This window comes from Podarcis vaucheri, assembly GCF_965113315.1.
Source record: "Podarcis vaucheri genome assembly, chromosome: 4".
In the NCBI taxonomy this organism is placed as follows: Eukaryota; Metazoa; Chordata; class Lepidosauria; order Squamata; family Lacertidae; genus Podarcis; species Podarcis vaucheri.
Window position 1 is genome coordinate 63,874,788 of NC_138762.1, and position 19,462 is coordinate 63,894,249.

Here is a 19,462-nt window from a genome sequence, read left to right on the forward strand (position 1 = left end):
ATTTGTGCCCTGCAACTTTAAAGTGGATAAAAGCATTAAAAATATATACTGAGCAGCTTTTAAAGGCAAGGGCTAAATACAGATGAGGGTATCCCTTCCAACATTGTTATAATTGACGGTATACAGCATAGAGCCTTCATGCATGCAGAGGTTCTCAACACCATGCATCTACTAGGCTTGCATGAAACTGACAAAGCGGGAAATGCAGATGATTCATCAGAAGATGAAGCTGATTTATGATGGCAGGAAAAGCGAGGATCCTCTAAAGCATTGAAAAAACACTGTTTCCAGAGAACAGAAATGCACCACATTGTTGGAGCCAGCAGAAACCACACGGGAGAGATCCAATACAAGACCTGATCTTGCAAAGAGCTTTAAAATCAGCCTAGTTTATATTGACAGCTCCCTATACTTTTGTAAAACTGGAAATTACTCTATGAGTGATCAATATGCAGCCTTGGAATTGGACGCTACTTGGAGAGGGTCTATTAATTCAATATGGTTGGTTTACTGATACCCCTCCATTTGTTGGTTGCCAGTAAGAATGGCCCAAGGGGGAGAGAAGAACCCTACTCCCTCCACCATTTGTGCTGCAACCTGGTTTTGTTGTTTCACTGTTAAGTGTTCAAATGTTTGTTAAAGTAAGTTAGTTGATTAACCGCATTACTATGCCTATTATCCAGTTTCAAATCCTCTCTCCCAAGGTCTGCCTTTCAAGGAGCAGAATGACAGGAAGACCTCGCATTAGCATGATGTCACTCGTTAACAGATCCTACCATATGGAATCCTGAAGGACACATTTAAAAGGGCACTTCAATGTACTGGTATATGGCATGGGCAACCCTGTCAAGCACCATTGAATGGAGTCTTTGCTCCAAAAAGAAGAAAAACTGGTTTTATATGTTTGCAAAGATGCGTAGTAAAAAAATCCATTGATAAGGTTCTGTGTTTACGAGGCTATGATGTACAGCTCTGCAGGATCTTCCAAAGCAAGGGGGTTGTAATCTTTATTTCACACTTGTTGAACTTTGCTCCCCAAGATGCCAAAGGGGAGCTTAACTCTACAACCCTAACTATAGCTTCTGTTTACTGCCCAGTGAAAGGCAAGTCCCCTTCCTAAAAAGCACATTTCAAACACTGATGTCTTTTCAGGGAGGTGTAGTACAATTAGGTGTTGATTTTAGTGGAATTCAAACCCCTATAATACTGTACTTGGCAGCCGTTCATTGATTTCATACAACAAAAGAGCAATGTTCAGAACCCACCTTTGACACAAGGGAATCTACTAAATTAATCTCAGGAATGAAATGTTGACAAATGGCACTGTGGTTACTTTGCAGTTTTTTCATGTTTACTGTTGCTTGTTTATTGTTGTTACCATAAAAATGGAAAATCACTAAAAAATTTTTTTAAAAAAAAAACTTATATTTTTATTCCAGATAGACCTCTCCAAGTGTTTGGGTGATCTTCTGGGACGCTGCCCTGGGTGCCGTACACTTTAGAAACCACAGTATTGATTACAATGAAAATAAACTTTTTTGAACTCACTTCCAACAAAGAAGTGAAGAAAATGCTTAACTTTTAGATACTTGTTAAAAAAAAGACTGCAAATTATATTGCAAACAGCACTTAAAGAGGTGTACAAATTGCAACAGCAGGAACAACAAACATTATCGTTGTGACTGCTCCTGCATACTCTACATAGGTTGCTTTGAAATGTGCACAACCATCTTAATGGCTAAGATGGGCCCCAACACCATAGATAATTCTATGGAGCTGCCTAAGACATGTTTAGCATTTTTCTGTAAGCAGGTGGCTTTACTCTCCCCTGCTCATTTCTAGTTCTTAAAATTCTTGACACCTAAAATGCAGTTGATGGCTCCATGCTGAGGGAAAAAATATATCCAATATTTGCATAGGATTGGCCTCTCTCTTTCACCAGCGAGGATCCATTCATCTCTGGGAGGAAAAAAGCATTTAAATATACTGTTGACTACAGGTGCTACTTAAAATTCTTTCCCCATATCGCTTTGCTGCAGGTCATCTGAGTAAATGTTTGAGAAGAGCTGTATTATTTTCCTATGTTACCATTACACAGTGTATATCATCTTGTGTATGTAATAAGGGAGGGAGGAGGAGATCTGTGTAATGGTAAATGCACTAACAACTCTTGCTGGCTTATTTAACTTTAAAATGTTGCCCTGGTCTCCAGCTTTTGTAAGTGGAATAAGAAAGAAAAATAGAAATAGAAACTTAGCAAAGCTCTGCCTTTAGAAGATGAATTCATGTCTGTTCTCTTTTTTCTTTTATGCATTTTGAAGAACATTTACCAAGAAACTGAGTCCTACTGAGTTCAACATGACTTAATGTTTGGTGAATTTGTTAAGTATTATAGGCTAAGGCTGCAATCTTTAGCATACACACTTACCTGGGAATAAGTCCCCTTAAACTCCATGGTATTTACTTCTGAATAGACACACATAGGGTGGCACTGCAACCCTACCAACTCTCCCTTGTCATGCTCCTGTGATTATCTTCTAATCACTACATCTGGATGCCAGGAAAGCATCACCTGCTAAACATCTACATGTAAGGTAGTTGTTGAAAGCACAGCTTTGCAAGGAAGTGAAGAAGATAGAAACCTGCTTGTATTCTGCTGTGGCCTAGTCCACTTTCAGATGGAAATTTGCAAAGCAACTAACATATGACAAATATGAACCATCATTTTACAATGCAGATAAGCTTAGGGTACATACTTTTAGCACACACACATACCCTGCTTTCAGTAGAATAAAAATTGGTAGCTAGCAGCAAGAACAGCAGATTAGCCCTTGGCCATTTTCTGTTTAAAAAGGTAAAGAGACCCCTTACTGTTAAGTCCAGTCACGGACGACTCTGGGGTTGCGGCGCTCAAGCATTATGTGTTGTTCTTAAGTGTACAATATATGCTAAGCATTTTTTTTAAAAAAATATGTGTGTGCTTTTAGCCCACGCATCACCTTAAGCTGAAGCCAATTTGCTATTCCTTCTGGTTTTTGCAGGGCTCAGAAAAGGATGCTGCAATATCAAAGTGCTGATTGAGCTGCTGGAAGGCGGGTACTCACAGCAGCACTGATTGCACTTCGGCCTTTGTGCTATCCTCCCCTTCAGTGCTGAATTTTAGCTGGTGTTTATATTACGTGTGCTGCTCTCTCCAAAATGGAAGTTGTTCATCATGTCGCTTTCCTTAAAGCTATTCACATTTGTTACTTTTGCAGCCATTAAGAGCCCAGACACAATAGAGATAATTTTCAGCATTAAAGAACAGCTGTGTAATTACTCTGAACTTGCCCCCACTCACTGAATGGGTTCTTTAGTTGAGTTCATGTGTGTGTGTACATATAACAGAGTGGCCAAATGGTAGAAATCAATAACTCATTACACAGCAAGGTTTGGATAAATGTACAGTGAATTCTTGAAAGAAATGGAATCGGAGGTGAGGAATTCCACTTTTTCTTAACCATTTCTGCTCTTTGAAAAAAAACAAAACATACCAGGCTGGAATCAAGTTGAAGAAATTTTTAGTTTAGTTTTAAGCTGTTAAGTTAGATTAGATCATTTGTATTGTTTTACACTATGTTTCGTGGATTTGGGGTTCTTTGGATTTTTTGGTTGATACTATGGAAATTTGCAATTCTTTGCAATATATTTTTAATATTTCATTTTGTAGGTTGCAAGCCACTTTGGACACAATTCTGTGGGAAAGTAGCAGACAAGTAAATAGATGGTGATGAGAAATTAGGAAGGTACTTGATAACAGTACCACCAGATCCTGGCTCAATACCAGAGATGGCTCAAGAAATTTTGCTGGAGGAGGCAGGAAATCCCAAAAGTGCCCACCATAGTAAAATAGGAATAATAAACCAATTCTAGAGAGAGGTAGATGGTAGCTAGGTTTGTCTGTTATGGCAGACATACATATATAAAAAGAGTCCTGTAGCATCTTAAAGACTATAGATACAATCCTACACAAAAATGTGCCTGGAGGTAAGTCCCACTGATCTCAAAGGGGCTTACTTCTGAACAGATACAGCACAACCCCATGTGAAACATTCATAATATCATAAGTCTTCAGATTTTTGAAGTGCTATCCTCAGCTGGAAAACATATAACACATACATTCAAGTACAAAGAAAGCAGGAGGGCCCAAAGGCCATAAAATACAATAACTATGTTCTAAAAACTGCAACCCAAGGCTGACTGCCTCAACGTCCCTATCAACAGCGGCCCACATTCAGACCTCTGGCATCCAAATTAAAGGCATCCAAATTAAAGGTGAGACCAAGAGATTGGCTAGTCCAAGGTCACCTCCTGTGTGTTGCATATTTCAGCATAGCTATCTGGCTGACTTCTGCCAAAGAACCACTACTAATTGTTCTTTGGTTGTAGTTTAATTAATGTGGATTTTACTTTGTCAATGTTTTCCAGTTCTTTCTCTCCTGTTTTCTGCTTTGGTCATTCTCTGGATGAAAACGTAGCACATAACATTATACAAAAGATCCACCAGCTAAATGTTGAGTAGCTATTAGAAGCACACGTGTCCTTCCAGAAAAAAAGCTGCCAACTCTAGCTGCAAGTGCTATTTACACAATAATGGATCTAGATGACTCTGGCAAAAAGAACCAACCCAAAAGGTGATCAGCTCTGAGTGAATGTATCTGATCCATGTCAAAGTCATAAACTGGAGGATAAGCAGGAAGTCATACCTGGCCTTGAACATTGGTAGCTTATTCTGTGTTCCAGCTTTCCTTGAAATTTGATTCCCCTCCTGAAATTAAAAAGCAGAATTCACATTTTCAGTGTAATTATGGCTTTCCTCTTCCAAGGAGCCCACATACAGCTTCCCTGCCATGGCATCTACCTGAAAGGCTACTGCCAGTGACAGAAGAACAGTCTGGCAATTCCAGATATAATTTTCTTCTAATTAATCCAACTTGCATGCTACCTCTTCTGGTAAAAGGCCTGAAACATCCTTGGTTGCTGTGTTTTAGAGCTAATAGAGATATTACACTGCAAAGACACACAGCTAAAGTATTATTTTCTGGTGTCTAACATCACTTAAAAGTCAGTATTATTTAAAGTATTGATATGTCATTTTTGCCTTTGAAAACAACAGTTCTTATTAGTACAGAAACCTTTTAGAACAATCTAGCTCCATGAAACTCAGAAGATAATCACAACAGCAAATAAAACATTGCTTATACCAGGGATAGAGAACCTATGGCCCTCCAGATGGTGTTTAATTCCAATTCCTATCAGTCCCCGCAAGCATAACCAATAGAAAGAGGTGAGAGTTGTTGCTAGCATTTGAAGGACCATAGGTTTTCCATCCCTGACTTCGAGAGTGAAATAATATTTTCAGTATTTGTCTCTTTCAAGAACAAAGTTCTCAAAAGTCTAACAAATACTTTGGTCAGCTTTTCAGCACCTTAATATAATCTGAGCATTTGCATATATGATTTATCAAACAAATATTTTATTGATTTAATCTTCTTCTGGTGTTATATATAAGACTGTAATGCTTTACGTCTGTCTCAAACAGGAGGTATGAAGTTAATCATATTTGCATTTATTCCGGCGACAGTATATTCTGGAACCAAACTTGTGCAAGATTAAATGCTGTACTTTCCCAGCATTTCCAAAAGAAATTTAGTCATGAAACACTATCTACCAAGTCGCCAGGTAGTGTACAAAAGATAAGTCTCTAACACTGATGAACATTCCTTTAAAAATGTAGTTCAATGGACGTTTCATGTAGCTTAATCTCAAATGTCTTTTTTACATCAAATGGCTCCTGCTGGTACTCATTCCAAACAATAAATCCAGAAGTGATTTTAGTTAAAAATAAACCTTCCTATCATGGGGAGGAGGGGGGAGACTTTATAACCAATTGTGCAACCTTTTTTGCAAAATGGAACTCAATCAGATTTATTAGGAGCTAGCTTGGAAAAATGGACCGGCAGAGACATGTGCAGATGTTCCTGGGTGGAGAGACCCTGTCTTCAGCTGGTTCCTTCTTCCAAACAGTGCTTAACTATAGGGTGCCAAGGATGACATTTACCTGGCAGTAAAGCCCACTGAATTCAGCAGGACTTACTTTTGAGCAGACATGAATAGGATTGCATTGTTGGTCCCTAACTGCAATTAGCAAAGCTCCCAAATCATAGCCTATGACTTTTCAGGATAAGTGGGCATCAGATAGCAGCCTAAGGGAGGATGGAGTTTTCAGGTCCCACAAACAGATAACAAGCCTGCTTCTTGACCCCTTTAACAATGCAGGTGCGTAGCTTATTTTAATGTGACAGTGCAACTAATTTTCCACTCTCTAGTAGAAATAGCTTACTTAGCTAATTGTTTTTACTATTGAAATCATAAATGCAAACATATATCACATATTCCCACACTGGCAAAATTAAATACCTCTCTGTTTTACATTGCTAAAGGATCTGAAAGTATATATGAAAACACACACATACAGAGAAAGTTGTATCTCAACTTAAAGCAGAATATGGCCTCAATCATTAAATAACTTACACAGTTTTGTCTCCAAAGTCGGCATGAAATATAGGAGGTTTCTAAAGAATGTCTTTGGTTATTGTGTTTGATAGCCTCACGAATCTCCCAAACCGAGAGATAAGCCAAATTCCACCATTGTGATTCTTGACCATGGCTTTTCTATTACAATAATACTAATATGTACACTAATAATTCTTCATGTGCCTAACCTTATGTAACCTAAATACCCCACCCCACCCAAAAAAAAACAAAAACAAGAGGGAGGCATCAGCATACTATGGGGACCTCTGAGGTTTGTACAAATATATAAAAAATGGAAGGGAGGGGCAGAGGAGTGGGAAAACCCAGTTCTAAACAGCCAAATGAGGACTGAACATGCTCAGCGACCACCGTCATGGAGAGCAGGAAAAACCAGAGTGGAAGGTGGCGTGTTGGATGCCCTGGAAAAGGCCGTGGGCAGGAACACTGAAGAGGCAACTTCATGCAGCAACATTTTGTTGCAGACCTCACTCGTTCCTTCCAAAAACCAAGTCTGGTCCTCCCTCATGAACAAGAGAAGAAGCCTAACAGGAGAAATAGCCTTGAATGGAAACTAGACATCAGCTAATTCGGTCAGACATACAGGCACTATAGAAGGGAAAGGCATCTTCCATTACATGTGGCTGAATAAAAACCATTAATACCAGCAAGCACAGGCTCCGCAACTTTTAGCTCTAAATAGCCCAGAATTAAGAACTCCTGTTAACATTTAGCTTGGAACATTTTAGAAATTCATTTTTAACTTACCTCCCGCTGTTTATATTCCTTACTTGCAGGCTGAAATGCAGAACACATACAGGGTGCTCACCACAAACTTTCTTCCTTTGCAGACCTAAGCGCCCTGCTTAATAATACACTTTGCCTCACCTGACAACACTATTAACTTTCAGCTGCTTCAGCTGGATTAGTAGGCCCGCTCTAGAAGCGGAAGAGGAAGCAGAGCCCTCGAGAACCACTGAGTTCCAGGTGGGATTCCCAGAGTGTCCCACTGGCCATAGAGTTCTTTCAAGCATTCCCCCTGGAATGCCCCACACTTGAGTGGTCAACATGGCGGCAAAAAGTTTTAATTCCAGTTCAGTGGCCAATCCGGCCTTGCAAGGACGGGGCTTGTCTCCTGTTGACTTCAGTCTGTCTTCTGCATTGCAGTGCTGTGATTACGCACATGTAAATCCCTTCATGTTCAATGGGGCTTGCTCCCAAGGAAGGGTAAAAACAATGTAAATAACCGATCAAAACAGAAGAATTATTATTAGCAGATTTAGTTTTGCCGTTTGTTTAACCCACCCCCAATTTTATGCGATCAGGAAACAAATTGCCTTAGTGCTGTTGCTGTTTTAAAAATATTATTCATTTCAATCAATGTGGAAGTGCTTAACTTCATACTACAAAAGCAGCAGCCAAGCACGAGTCAAGCAAATAGGTGGTGTAAACCAGAAGCAATCCTCCTCCTCCCGCCACCGCTTTGATAACAGATACGAAGTTGAGACGCGATTAGGAGGCTGGGCTGCGCCTCCTGGTGGCCACAGAAATAAACGATTATTTTCCGGGGGTGGGGAATGACTACAAATCCTAACGCGAAAAAGCTTCGTACAGGTTTGGAAAGCAGGTTAGTACTGTTGCTTCTTCTGGCACTTACGGAACACTCTGTGTCAATTTTGCTAAGGGTATTCATTTACTAGGCGAGACAAAAATCAGTGTTGCCATATGGATGCACTTCTAAATGTGTAAGTACTGTATGGTTGACGTGTTTATTGTAGCATTATTTCACCGTGAAACCTACACAAACCAGGAGTAAATGGCCATATAGACTAACCTAGATGCGGTCTTACTTGGAAGTGAGTCCCATTCAACTCAACTGGACTTTCTCTTAAGGAGCAGGCATCACTTACAGAGGATTGAGAGGCTTTAGTATAGGGCAGGCATATCCAAAATCCGTTTCAGGGGCCTAATCTGGCCTGCCAGTCCGTTTAATCCGGCCCCTGTGGCAGTTTATTTCCTGGGGTAAAATCCCAAAAAACCTCAACAACTTCAACCCTAAAAAAAGATCAACTTTGGTCCTTACAGCCCTTCACTTCATCAAATCTAGCCATCTTTGAAAAAAGTTTGGACATCATTAGTACCACTTAAGATCACTGCATTTAGAAATAAGTGAAAGCTCATGCTGAGCTACAATTCAGAGTTCCTTTCAAGAGTTCCTTTAAAAACACTTAGCCTGCATTTCTATATACAGCTTAAATTTCTTAGTTACCTACGATTCTCATTGTACCACACAAAATCAAAGAATTGTAAAGATGGAAGGGAGCCCAAGCGTCGACTACTCCAACCCCCTGCAATGCATCCATGACAAATGGCCATCCAACCTCTGCTTTAAAACCTCCAATGAAGTAGAGTCCACCATCTTCTGAGGGAATCTGTTCCACTATTGAACAGCTCTTACTGCCAGAAAGTTCTTCCTAATACTTAGTTGGAATCTCCTTCCTTGTAAATTGAGCTCACAGGTTTAGGTATTACCCTCTGGAGCAGGAGAAAACAAGCATGCTTTATCTCCCATATTAAAGCCCTTCAGATATTTGAAGATGGCTATCATCTCCTCTCAACTCTGTCACCTCTGTTGGCTAAACATACCCAATTCCCTCAACCATCCTTCATAAGGCTTGGTTTCCACACCCTTTATCATCTTTGTTGCTCCCCTCTGCACACATTCCAGCTTATCAATACCCTTCTTAAATTGTTGGTGCCCAGAATGGGGCGTGGTTCCTCAGATGGAGTTTGACTAAGGCAGAAGAGAACATCAAACAAGTGGAAATGTACAACAAATAAATAATTTGGAATCAGCAGGATTTATTGAAGGCAGTAATGGTTAGGAGCATAGCTTTATTTTCCTAGCCTTTTAATTTGAGAGGTTTTGTTGCTGCTAATTTTCAATCTGCTGTTTTATTTTTACATTGTTTTGTTGCCTTGCCTCAACTGAAAGGCAGCACACATATTGATTAAATAAACAAAAGCATTTAACACTGATGGTTAAATTTAATTTCAATTTCCCCACTTTTCAAGAAGTAGAAAAATTCCAGAGTAACTCCACAGTGCCTGTTTCCTAATGAAGAGATGGTGCTGGAGAGTTGAAGGCTGCTGGGGTTTTCAATTTGATTTTGTGTTGTGATGTCGGCCATTTTGTACAATTGAGTTGTAGACCAAAGCCTCTGAACAGCACCAGCTTGGCAAAGGCTAGGCTAGGCCCCTTGAACAGAAGATTATCTCACTATTTTCAACTATGTTTTCATTTCCTTGTTCCTAACAGCGCTGTCCCCATTTTACCTGAAATGTGACTTTAGAAATAAGGTGCCTCTGCTGTATTCATAAAGTCCAAACCTTGTTGAGGAATTCAATGTGAATTCCAAATGCCGTGGCTTCCAAACGCCTTTAGACTCCTACTCAGGTAAACCAAAGAAGGGAAATTACAGCTGTGCTATAAACCACTTGAATACTTTTTTTCTGTTTCACATGGGCTTGCAATTCTTGCCCCAAGGTAATAGGAGAAACTGTAAGCTGATTCTCTCAAGCATTTTATCTGATTCCAGATAAATCCTCAAGCACTTGTTCATACATATTCATATGCAGAATCTATTCTTGACTAGTTCCAGTGGGACCATTTCCCCCTGCAATATTTTTCTCTAGCTGTTTGAATTAGTAAAGGTAAAGGTAAAGGGACCCCTGACCATTAGGTCCAGTCGTGACCGACTCTGGGGTTGCGGCGCTCGTCTTGCTTTATTGGCCAAGGGAGCCGGCATACAGCTTCCGGGTCATTCCGGATCTGGCGAACCAGAGCAGAGCACAGAAACACTGTTTACCTTCCCGCCAGAGCGGTACCTATTTATTTACTTGCACTTTGATGTGCTTTCAAACTGCTAGGTTGGCAGGCGGTTTGAATTAGTAGACACTGGCTATTCTTGAAACATAGATGCCATGGATTCCCAACCAGATGGGTGCAGTATACCGTATTTTTCGCCCTATAGGACGCACTTTTTCCTCTCCAAAAATGAAGGGGAAATGTGTGTGCGTCCTATGGGGCGAATGCAGGCTTTCACTGAAGCCTGGAGAGTGAGAGGGGTCGGTGCGCACCAACCCCTCTCGCTCTCCAGGCTTCAGGAGAGCCCCACCGCCAGCCCTACAAGCTCGGGGGACAGCGGGGAGGCGCAGCGTGCCTTTCCCGCTGTCCCCCGACTTGGTTAGAAGGCTGCTGGGGGGAGAAGCCTGCTCCTCCCCGTCGCCAGCCCTGCAAACTCGGGGGACAGCGGGAGGTGCAGCACTCCTCCAGCACGCAGCTTCGGCATCGCTCTGGGTCCTGTTCTGGGGGCTGGCGTCAGGGGAAGCCTGAGCTTCCCTCGCCCCAGCCCCGCACCTGGGGGGGGATATTTCCCCCCCCTTTATTTCCTCCCCCCCAAAAAAATCTACGTGCGTCCTATGGGCCGGTGCGTCCTATAGGGCAAAAAATACGGTAAATAATAAAAATATTATTAAAAATTATTGTTGTTTTTTCATTGACTCTATATGGGTAGAACCTGACTGTTACCTATCAGACATTTTGGTTAACCAAGAGTATGTCGTGCCTCTGTAATTTTGGTGGCTGCTTTGAAATCACTCCATTTTTCAGATTTAAAAAAATGGTTTCCTAATTTTTTGAACTAATATAGCACAATGATATTTTCAGTATTTCTTTCTATAAATATGAGGGCTATAAAATTTAAAACTGAAAGGTTTTGCATCTTGGAAGCCTTATATAAGTTTCCACTCAATATGTGGTGGACTTTTTAGGTGTTATGCTTCTCATCTTTAAATAGAGATTGATTAATTGTGTAATATTTTAGTGTAACCCCTTAAATAACATGTTTTATATCTCCAGGAGGTCTTGTGTGTCTCTGGTGTTATAAATGGCTTTTGCCAGAGAGAAGAGAGCATAATAAGCTAGAAGAAATTCTCTCTTTCTACTGTGATCAACGTTCACTCCAGAAACATTTTTCTCTGTTACTGAGCAGAGACCTGAGACAAGGGGCTGTCATACTGTGTGGAATTGCCCATCCATCATGTGAGTTAAGATCTATCCACTCTCAGTATTTTGACTTCTCATCACTCATGTGATAAGGTCCCCATTTAGATAAATGAACTACAGAATTATTATTGCGTTAAAGTTGTCCTTACAGATAAATTAAAAATGTTATTACCATCTTTTTGTAATGTTGCATGCACCCTTCTGTAAACTGCGTAATTTAATCAGTGCTAGCAACTGTGTGATAAGCACAAGAGTACGGAGATCCTGAACACATACAGTACAAAATTGAGAACTACTCTCCTGAAGAATAATGAGCCTACATTTGCTCCTCTGTCTTGCTCTGTAGATTGCTTATCTGGTAGAAATGGGGAATAGTGGAGGATATGGTGTATTCTGCTATTTGTAGCTGATAAGTTACATTTTATGAACTTGGTGGCATAGATAATGGAATGCACAAGCTCTTTCACCACAAGTAGGGACAAAATAGCAATGTGCTTTTCTTTAAAACCTGTCATTCTGCTTGCAAAAATCAACAAAGAAGCTACAACTACATCATAAGATTATAGCTCATGGACTTCTTTCCATCTCCCATCAGCCCTCTGGTATCATGAGTGCATGCTGTCTGGAAGTTATTTTCTTCTTACTCCAGACATTGTATAGCATCCTTGAATTCTCTTCATTATTTTCATGTGTCAGTTTTTTCACTACTTTACTTATTCTAGATGGATAGTAATTGCATCATATTAAGGTTTATATATTTCTTTAAAATTATAAGGATCTTTGTGCTAGGACTTATCTGCCTCAAACTAGGATCTTGCCATCTTTTGGTTGACCATCAATCAAATAAGATTTCCTTTAGAAGGAGGTCAGTAGAGGTTTATAGCATTTTGTGCTATTTGAGTTTATTTACAAAGGCATAGGCTGAGCATAGGTAGAGCTACACAGCTTAAAGTTGGGTCATCAAAATGGTGCCAAGGAGCACAATGGTGCCTTTGAGGACTCCCCCTGATCACAGATCTGGTCTTTACAGCATTGCCATGGCATGAAAACATGGATCTTCATTTTTAGTAGAGATTGATTCAAAGCCACCATCAAATCATAGGGTAGAGCTGTGTTGACAGTTGTGTTACCTTACTTGTTGTTATTCAGTGTAAATATCATGAAGATCCATGAGGATCTGTGCTTTGCAACAGTGATTTTGGAGTTGTCAAGCAGCAAATGTGTGGGCAGTCTATCAATGTCAAATTTAATATGATGGTGATATTAGAGGGATTCCATGTTGGAATCTGAAGATGATCCATTTTAATTCTGCTAAATTTAATTTTTGTCCAGACCCCTTGGAAAAGTAATAATGTGTTTTGTGTTCTTTCTCTCCTTCTGTTTGCCTGAAAGAGAGGAGAAATGACCTGGGGAGAAAGAAGTGATGGTGGTATCCTGGGCACTCCTTCCAAACTGCAGATGTGCCCAGGACCCCAAAAAGGTTAGCGATCCTTGGCTTAAACATTCAATCAGCAAATTCCACTACCTCACCCCAGAGAGAGGCAACCAACCTCCCTAAATTCTGTAGATGTACAGAGCTCAAAAACTGAGCTCAGCCCTCTTTGTGTCTCTCCTAGTCTGCTCTATGACTAGAATATGAACCTTAGTATCCCTCAGTGCTTGCCTTAAGTCAGAGCTGAGCATTAGAAGTTGATAAGATTCATGTGCCAAACTAGGAACTTCACCAACATCACTAATTCTAATAAGGCTGTAGAAGTGTTGGCCTTTAATAGAAATCCTATATATAGTTTTCTCTCTGGAGGAAGGCTGAAAGCACCTTTGCAACAACTACCAAATTACATACAGCACTGAGCTCTTAATCCTTTACTGTATGCTGAGCTAGGGAAAGAATACTCACATGTCCTATAAAACCTCTGTTCTGTGACATAGATCTAGGTAGTAGACACTTGTTTCATCTGTAGTGTGGTTCTGTGCATTCATTGACTTTTCCCACACTTTACTGTATTGGTCTCAGATGTGTAGGTAACATTCATTCATTTTTCTACCTTCAATTCCAATCAACCTATCCAAAATGGAGCCTTTAATCAGGTGTATGTAGTATAGTTTAAGACGCTGAAGTAAAAATGGACTTTTCTTCATTTATTTATTTTTCTTTTGTTCAAAAATCTGCTATAGAAAGACTTCTTCTTCTATATGCTTGGTAATACAATTTTAAGCCATTATTTCCACCACTTTCATCAGAACAGATATTAAGTTAACTGGCCTGTGACTTCCAGCATGAAATACCTTCCCCAGGGTTCCATTATTTATTTATTTTTAAAGCCATTACATTCTAGTTCTTCTAGTACAGAAGCTGATCTTAGTAACAAGTTACATATTACTGCAGGTTTTGGGGATTCAGCCTGCATAATGCCCTGAGTTCCTGCCATTTCTCGGGATCCTGTACCCAACAAGTGTTAAAATCTAATACAGGATTCTATTGCTGAACTATATATGCACCATGATTAGCATTACCAAAGAAGTTGTTCTGTGCCATAGGGCAAATGGGTGGGCCTTCCCTCTCACCTGGCTGGTAGTCAGAAGAACAGTGCAGTTGTGCATGAGCTGAGCAGAGAGCCTTGTTTGATCTGTGCTGGAATCCAGTGCTGTGACTAAGAAAGAAGCAAAATCTATTGGGGTGTTAATGCTAGGAGCCCCTCCAGCTTATGCTCAGGTTGCATATATGTGTAAACAAACCATATATCCTGGACACCTCTGGTCACTGTTATGGATACATTGCTATGGACCAGAGGAGAAATGACCTCTGGGAGGAGCACAGAGAGAAGAAACGCCATGGCGCATCTGGAGCAGCACAACTGGATGCCTTCATCTGCCCCTGCTGCTGCAAAACGTCTCTCCCGCATCAGTCTCTACCGCCACACCAAGGCATTGCAACCTTCCAACGACAAACTCTTCCATTGTCTCCCAAGACAGATGGATCTCGGCATTCCTGTATGCCACAGTCTCTGTTGACCCTCATTCCAAGGAAACCAGAGCCTGGGTCAGTGCTTGGAACCCTTGGAATCTCTCAGCACTCAAGAGATTGGGGTGGCATGTAATGATAATGTTAGATGATCAGCAATTTCCCATCTGAATTCTTCTAATAACTCTCAAGCAGATGCTATCAGGACCAGTTTTTAATTCATCAACAATGCCCGTCACACACCTAGCTATTTATGTCCCTAATGACCAGATCACCCACTACCAGGATCACTACCAGGGTGGTTAAGTTCCCAAGGTGCCATTAGTCTATCACTGAATACAGTGCAGTCACCATGTAGGTGCCTGCTGTACTAGAATTTATGTAGAGTCACAAATGCTGTTGCAAAAGGCATTAGGCTCTAAAAAAAGGAGAAAATACCTGAGGGCTCCTACATTTTATGACATGTCGCATTAGTGTCAGCAAAGCCAAAAGTATATCATGGCCAGGCTGTCAGGTTTGAAAGGCTTTCAAATCTGTTCAGGCACTCGTGTCACAGCACAGGTTGTACACTACGGTCAAAAGAGCAGGTATATGATTTTTAATTCCATAATCTATGTGCAGAATGCCACTCACAATTAAATTTCCCTTTTAAAAATATGCTTTTAATGTACATTTCTGATTTAGTTTCCCTGCATCTTAAAGGCTGGTGCAATATAGACCCTGGAATTAAGGTAATATAATTTTGTAGAAAGGAAGTATCAAAGCTCCAACTTTGGTTCACTTTTGGCTTCATAATTTCAGAAGGCAGTAGTTACTCAGTAGTTTGAGAAATACATTCTACAGAAGGCTTGGACTCACCAACAGCACAATCCTTTACAAGTGTACCCAGAATTAAGCTTAACTGAATTCAACTGAGCTTTCTCCCAAGCAAGTGGTTATAGAATTGCACTCTTAAAGATAGTTAACTGATCTGAACCCCTGGTGATCAAAATTGGCTCCAGGACTCAAATAATTTACTTCTGCAACTCCTTCAAAACAAGCAAGCAATTTATCTAGTGGGAAGCCAGGAATTTTCTGACCACCTTAATATGAAAAGATGCTGGTACTAGAAAGGCAAATAAGGTGTTTCCAAAAAACACAGACATAACTGCTTGGCTACTTACATTTTTAAAAAAGAAATTTTGTAATAAACCACATAGTTGACCAATATCAATAACATTCACAAATAAGATATACAGGAGCTTCATTTTAACAGACTCTTAAAAGTGGAATACAAAGGAAATCAATGTGTGTAGTATTTACTAACTTGTGTAACTTCCTTCAAAGCAGTTCTTCTCCTAGCTTATTTCATTTTTTCATTGGCATCTGTCACTGGGAAACGGTGATTGCTCCTCCAGTGAATATATCCCCATGATAGTTAAATCCAGTAATGTTCAATGTTGCCCACATAGGGGAATTTCCCCCTCCCCCTCCCCCGGGTCAGGGAAATCATCAGGAAAGGCCTAAGATGCAGGGCAAGGAGGTACAGTGGGAGGGAGGGGAATCAGGTGGAAACAGTTTCCAAGAGTAGGAGCCAGCGGCAGACTTTGGGCTTTGAAATTTCAGTGGTACCCTGTGCAACACCAAATTTAGTGTCCCCCCGCCTCTTGCCTTCTGTTGTTCATCACTGTTGTGGTGCCCCCTGTCGTGTCCTCCTGGCATGGCACCCACTGCAGGTGAACTGGTTGCGCTCCCCTAAATCTGCCTTTGTAAGCGCTTCACTCATGCAGTCTGCATCTGCCTGATTTCCCTGTCCTGCCACAGCCCTCCACCATATGCCTTTATTGAGATCTAAACCCTTTTAGGGGCTTCAGTAGGGAAACTTCCTTTGTGTGTGTATCCTTGCAGTCCCATAACATTGGATGCAATTCAAGTCATAGATACTGAGGGGTATCTATGGAGTATCCAAATGTCCAACACCTGTGTACCTGTGATATCTCTAATGCTATGCAATGTTCTTCTCCTACTCCCATGTTACATGCACAGTTTGTGATCAGCGGGGACTCGCTGCTGTGGAATTATCCGCTGAGACTCCAAGAACATCAGTAGGGTCTGCTGGATCAAGCCAGTGGCCCATTTAACCCAGCATCCTGTTCTCAGAGTGGCCAGCCATATGTCTGTGGGAGCCAGCAAGCTGGATTCAAGCACTTGTAACTCTGTCTGGTGCCATGGATAAAAGAACAATGGCAAAAGAGATACAGGTGTCTATGTTACCTAGTTAGGTAAAGGATATTGTGTGAGTTCATTTGTTAATTGTGTCTCTTTGATGAACAGAAAGTAATTACTGGAATAACAAGTTGAGTTGCACAGTCCTGTTACCTGATTGTATTATATGAGCTGAAGTGTGAAATGGGGAGGGAAAGATGGGGAACTGGAGAGGATGTGGCTAATGGTTATAGAACCAATTTTGTAACTACTATCCGGGTTTCCACCTCATAAAATCTAATAGAAACAATGGGGAATGTCTCATTACTAGCTCCATGAATGCATTTGGCGCTTGCAGTCCAAGAGTGTGATGAGTAAGAAGATAGGGCAAGAGCAGACTTTTCAGTTTCCTGTGTTTTATGTGGAGGCAATTTACTTTTCTCTTTAATTTGTTATGGAATGTAATTAGAGTCTGTTTCAGAATATGGAAAACAAAAGTGGTCTCCTTGGAGTGCTGTCAGCACTTCAGAATAAGACACTTACGTCCAACCTTATTTATGTCCTCATATATGTGCTATAAAGTTCCAGATTTTCCTGACTTAGCAAAGCATCACACTGTGGCTGAGCAAAATACACCTTGTGTCAGCTACTTGGACTCATTTACTTTGATAGAATGCTTCAGTACTATATCATTATACTGTCCACCATCTCTGAATTACTGCAGGTGAAATAATTAACAATGTGAAAATGTTCACCTGCAAACTAAACATTACAGCTTAAATCCTTAAATGTGAAGGATGCACAATTATCACCATATTTATTGCTATTTGTTTAGCTCACTTTCCACATGGAGATAGTGGTACTTTGCTCTTGCATAATTAATCGTTTTAAGCTTCTTGTTGGATAATGTCATGACCCTGGAATCTGACTCTCCATCATCAGCGGATGAGGCCAAGGATTTGAAGATAGTATCTGAGTGGAAGAGAGATTTGCCAGCAGAACCGACTCCTGACATCTGTCCTGCCCAGGAAGATCCAGCAGAACAGGAACCAGTGCTGGCAGCACCTTACTGACACAAGGTGGTCATGCACTCCAGATGAGCCCAGAAACGCCCAGCTGAACCATAGTCTCCCATGCAACTTCTAAGTCAGGAGCTACTGAAGCAAGCCAGGCCTCTTTAACACGAAGGGTCTTTGGTTATTGGAGGCGGAGCTACAGCTTGCCACTATACCAAAAATTGATCTTGCTTGTATGACACTTCAGTCTGAGCTTCACAGCTTTGGACTTTCTCTTATCAATGTTACCTTACCTGGACTTGTTTGATTTTGTTTCCCTTGCAGGAACCTGAACTCATGCCTACATTTTCTCCCATTTGGGGCAAGAAATCTATATACAGTGGTACCTTGGGTTACATATGCTTCAGGTTACATATGCTTCAGGTTACAGACTCCGCTAACCCAGAAATAGTGCTTCAGGTTAAGAACTTTGCTTCAGGATAAGAACAGAAATCGTGCTCCAGCAGCGCGGCAGCAGCAAGAGGCCCCATTAGCTAAAGTGGTGCTTCAGGTTAAGAACAGTTTCAGGTTAAGAACGGACCTCCGGAATGAATTAAGTACTTAACCCGCGGTACCACTGTAGCTGAAATCACTGCCTGGAGCAGAACTGATACTAGCTATTATCTCTTCCTTTTTTCCCAAGGCAGGTAATTTTCTGCCACTGAGTTACCTGAAGTGGACGGAAGACAGCAACATGTGGCAAATGCAAGACGGTGAAGCTCAGTAGTCTATGTCCTGTGCAGCTTCCCTGCTATTTTTCTTCACAGACTCTGCAGACACAAAACAATATTTTAATCTTGCTCATATCTCTTCTCTTGTCTTATGTCCAGCTGAACTTCCAACTGGGCCAAACTAGACATGATGTTAAATGCATTGTTGCATTTAATTGTACATTTTATAAAAATGCAAATAGCTGTCATTGAGGGGAGCAAGATTGGGACCATGACAGGCAGGAATTAACTATTTCTCTCATGGTCTACCCAGTGTTTTTCCCTTTGCAATTTGCATTAGATTTTTGGATTAATGCAGATATCCTTAGTGTCCATTCCTTATTCCAAGGTCTGAATGACCCTTAATGGAAAAACTAAGGATGTGCTGAAGGATATGGCCAGTGTGATTACAGGATTACAGAATTCATTTACAAGGCATTTTCCTGAGCAAACCCAGTAGATGCTAACCAGACATTCCTGCCCCAGCCACTTCTTCAAATGGGCTTCATTAAAATAATGGGCTGATATAGCACAAACCCAGCTGTTATGGCCACAAAGTGTCTTCCTGCTCTAATTACTGATACCAGGGTATGGGCTCCATGTTAATTACAAATATTTGTTTCTCACTTCAGTAGTCACCCTCACTGCCCCCCTGGTGTTCCTTGTACCAACGTTCTTCTCCTGTTCCAATCTTGCAGTTCCTAACTCACACCTGAAACTCTTTTAATTTCATGCCAGAAACTTCTGCAGCACAGTTTTAAAAGATGGAGCTTAAAGCATAAGCCAGTGCCTCTGAAGATCTCGTGTAGGATTTTCCATTTGAAATGTTGCATGATCAATGAGGTGCTATTTCATTCTGAAACATCCCCGAGAGATGAAGGATGTAAGATAGGAAGGAACAGTGAAATGT

General features: G+C 40.9%; 1 protein-coding gene and 1 long non-coding RNA gene across 12 annotated transcripts in view; one reads left to right on the plus strand and one right to left on the minus strand.

Annotated features, from left to right (window-relative positions):
* The window catches only part of LOC309530824 (uncharacterized protein), a gene marked incomplete at its 5' end in the record, with an annotated part of 68,804 nt that overhangs the window by 46,807 nt on the left and 2,535 nt on the right, over positions 1 to 19,462 (minus strand). For 4 of the 11 annotated variants that reach the window (XR_014218903.1, XR_014218904.1, XR_014218905.1 and 1 more), the window contains 2 exons: positions 4,746 to 4,807; positions 7,342 to 7,504. Coding sequence is in view for 2 of the 11 variants with exons in the window: in XM_082219990.1 (XP_082076116.1) it covers positions 4,746 to 4,807; positions 7,462 to 7,643 (244 nt within the window). Of the gene's footprint in view, positions 1 to 4,543; positions 4,649 to 4,745; positions 4,808 to 7,341; positions 7,644 to 14,206; positions 14,293 to 19,462 lie in introns of those variants that run through there. The other 7 variants (XM_082219990.1, XM_082219989.1, XR_014218899.1 and 4 more) reach the window with 5 other exon arrangements.
* LOC309530836 lies at positions 8,116 to 18,423 on the plus strand. Its single transcript, XR_014218933.1, has 4 exons — positions 8,116 to 8,200; positions 11,495 to 11,677; positions 13,034 to 13,121; positions 16,629 to 18,423. It is a non-coding gene; the product is annotated as an uncharacterized lncRNA (long non-coding RNA).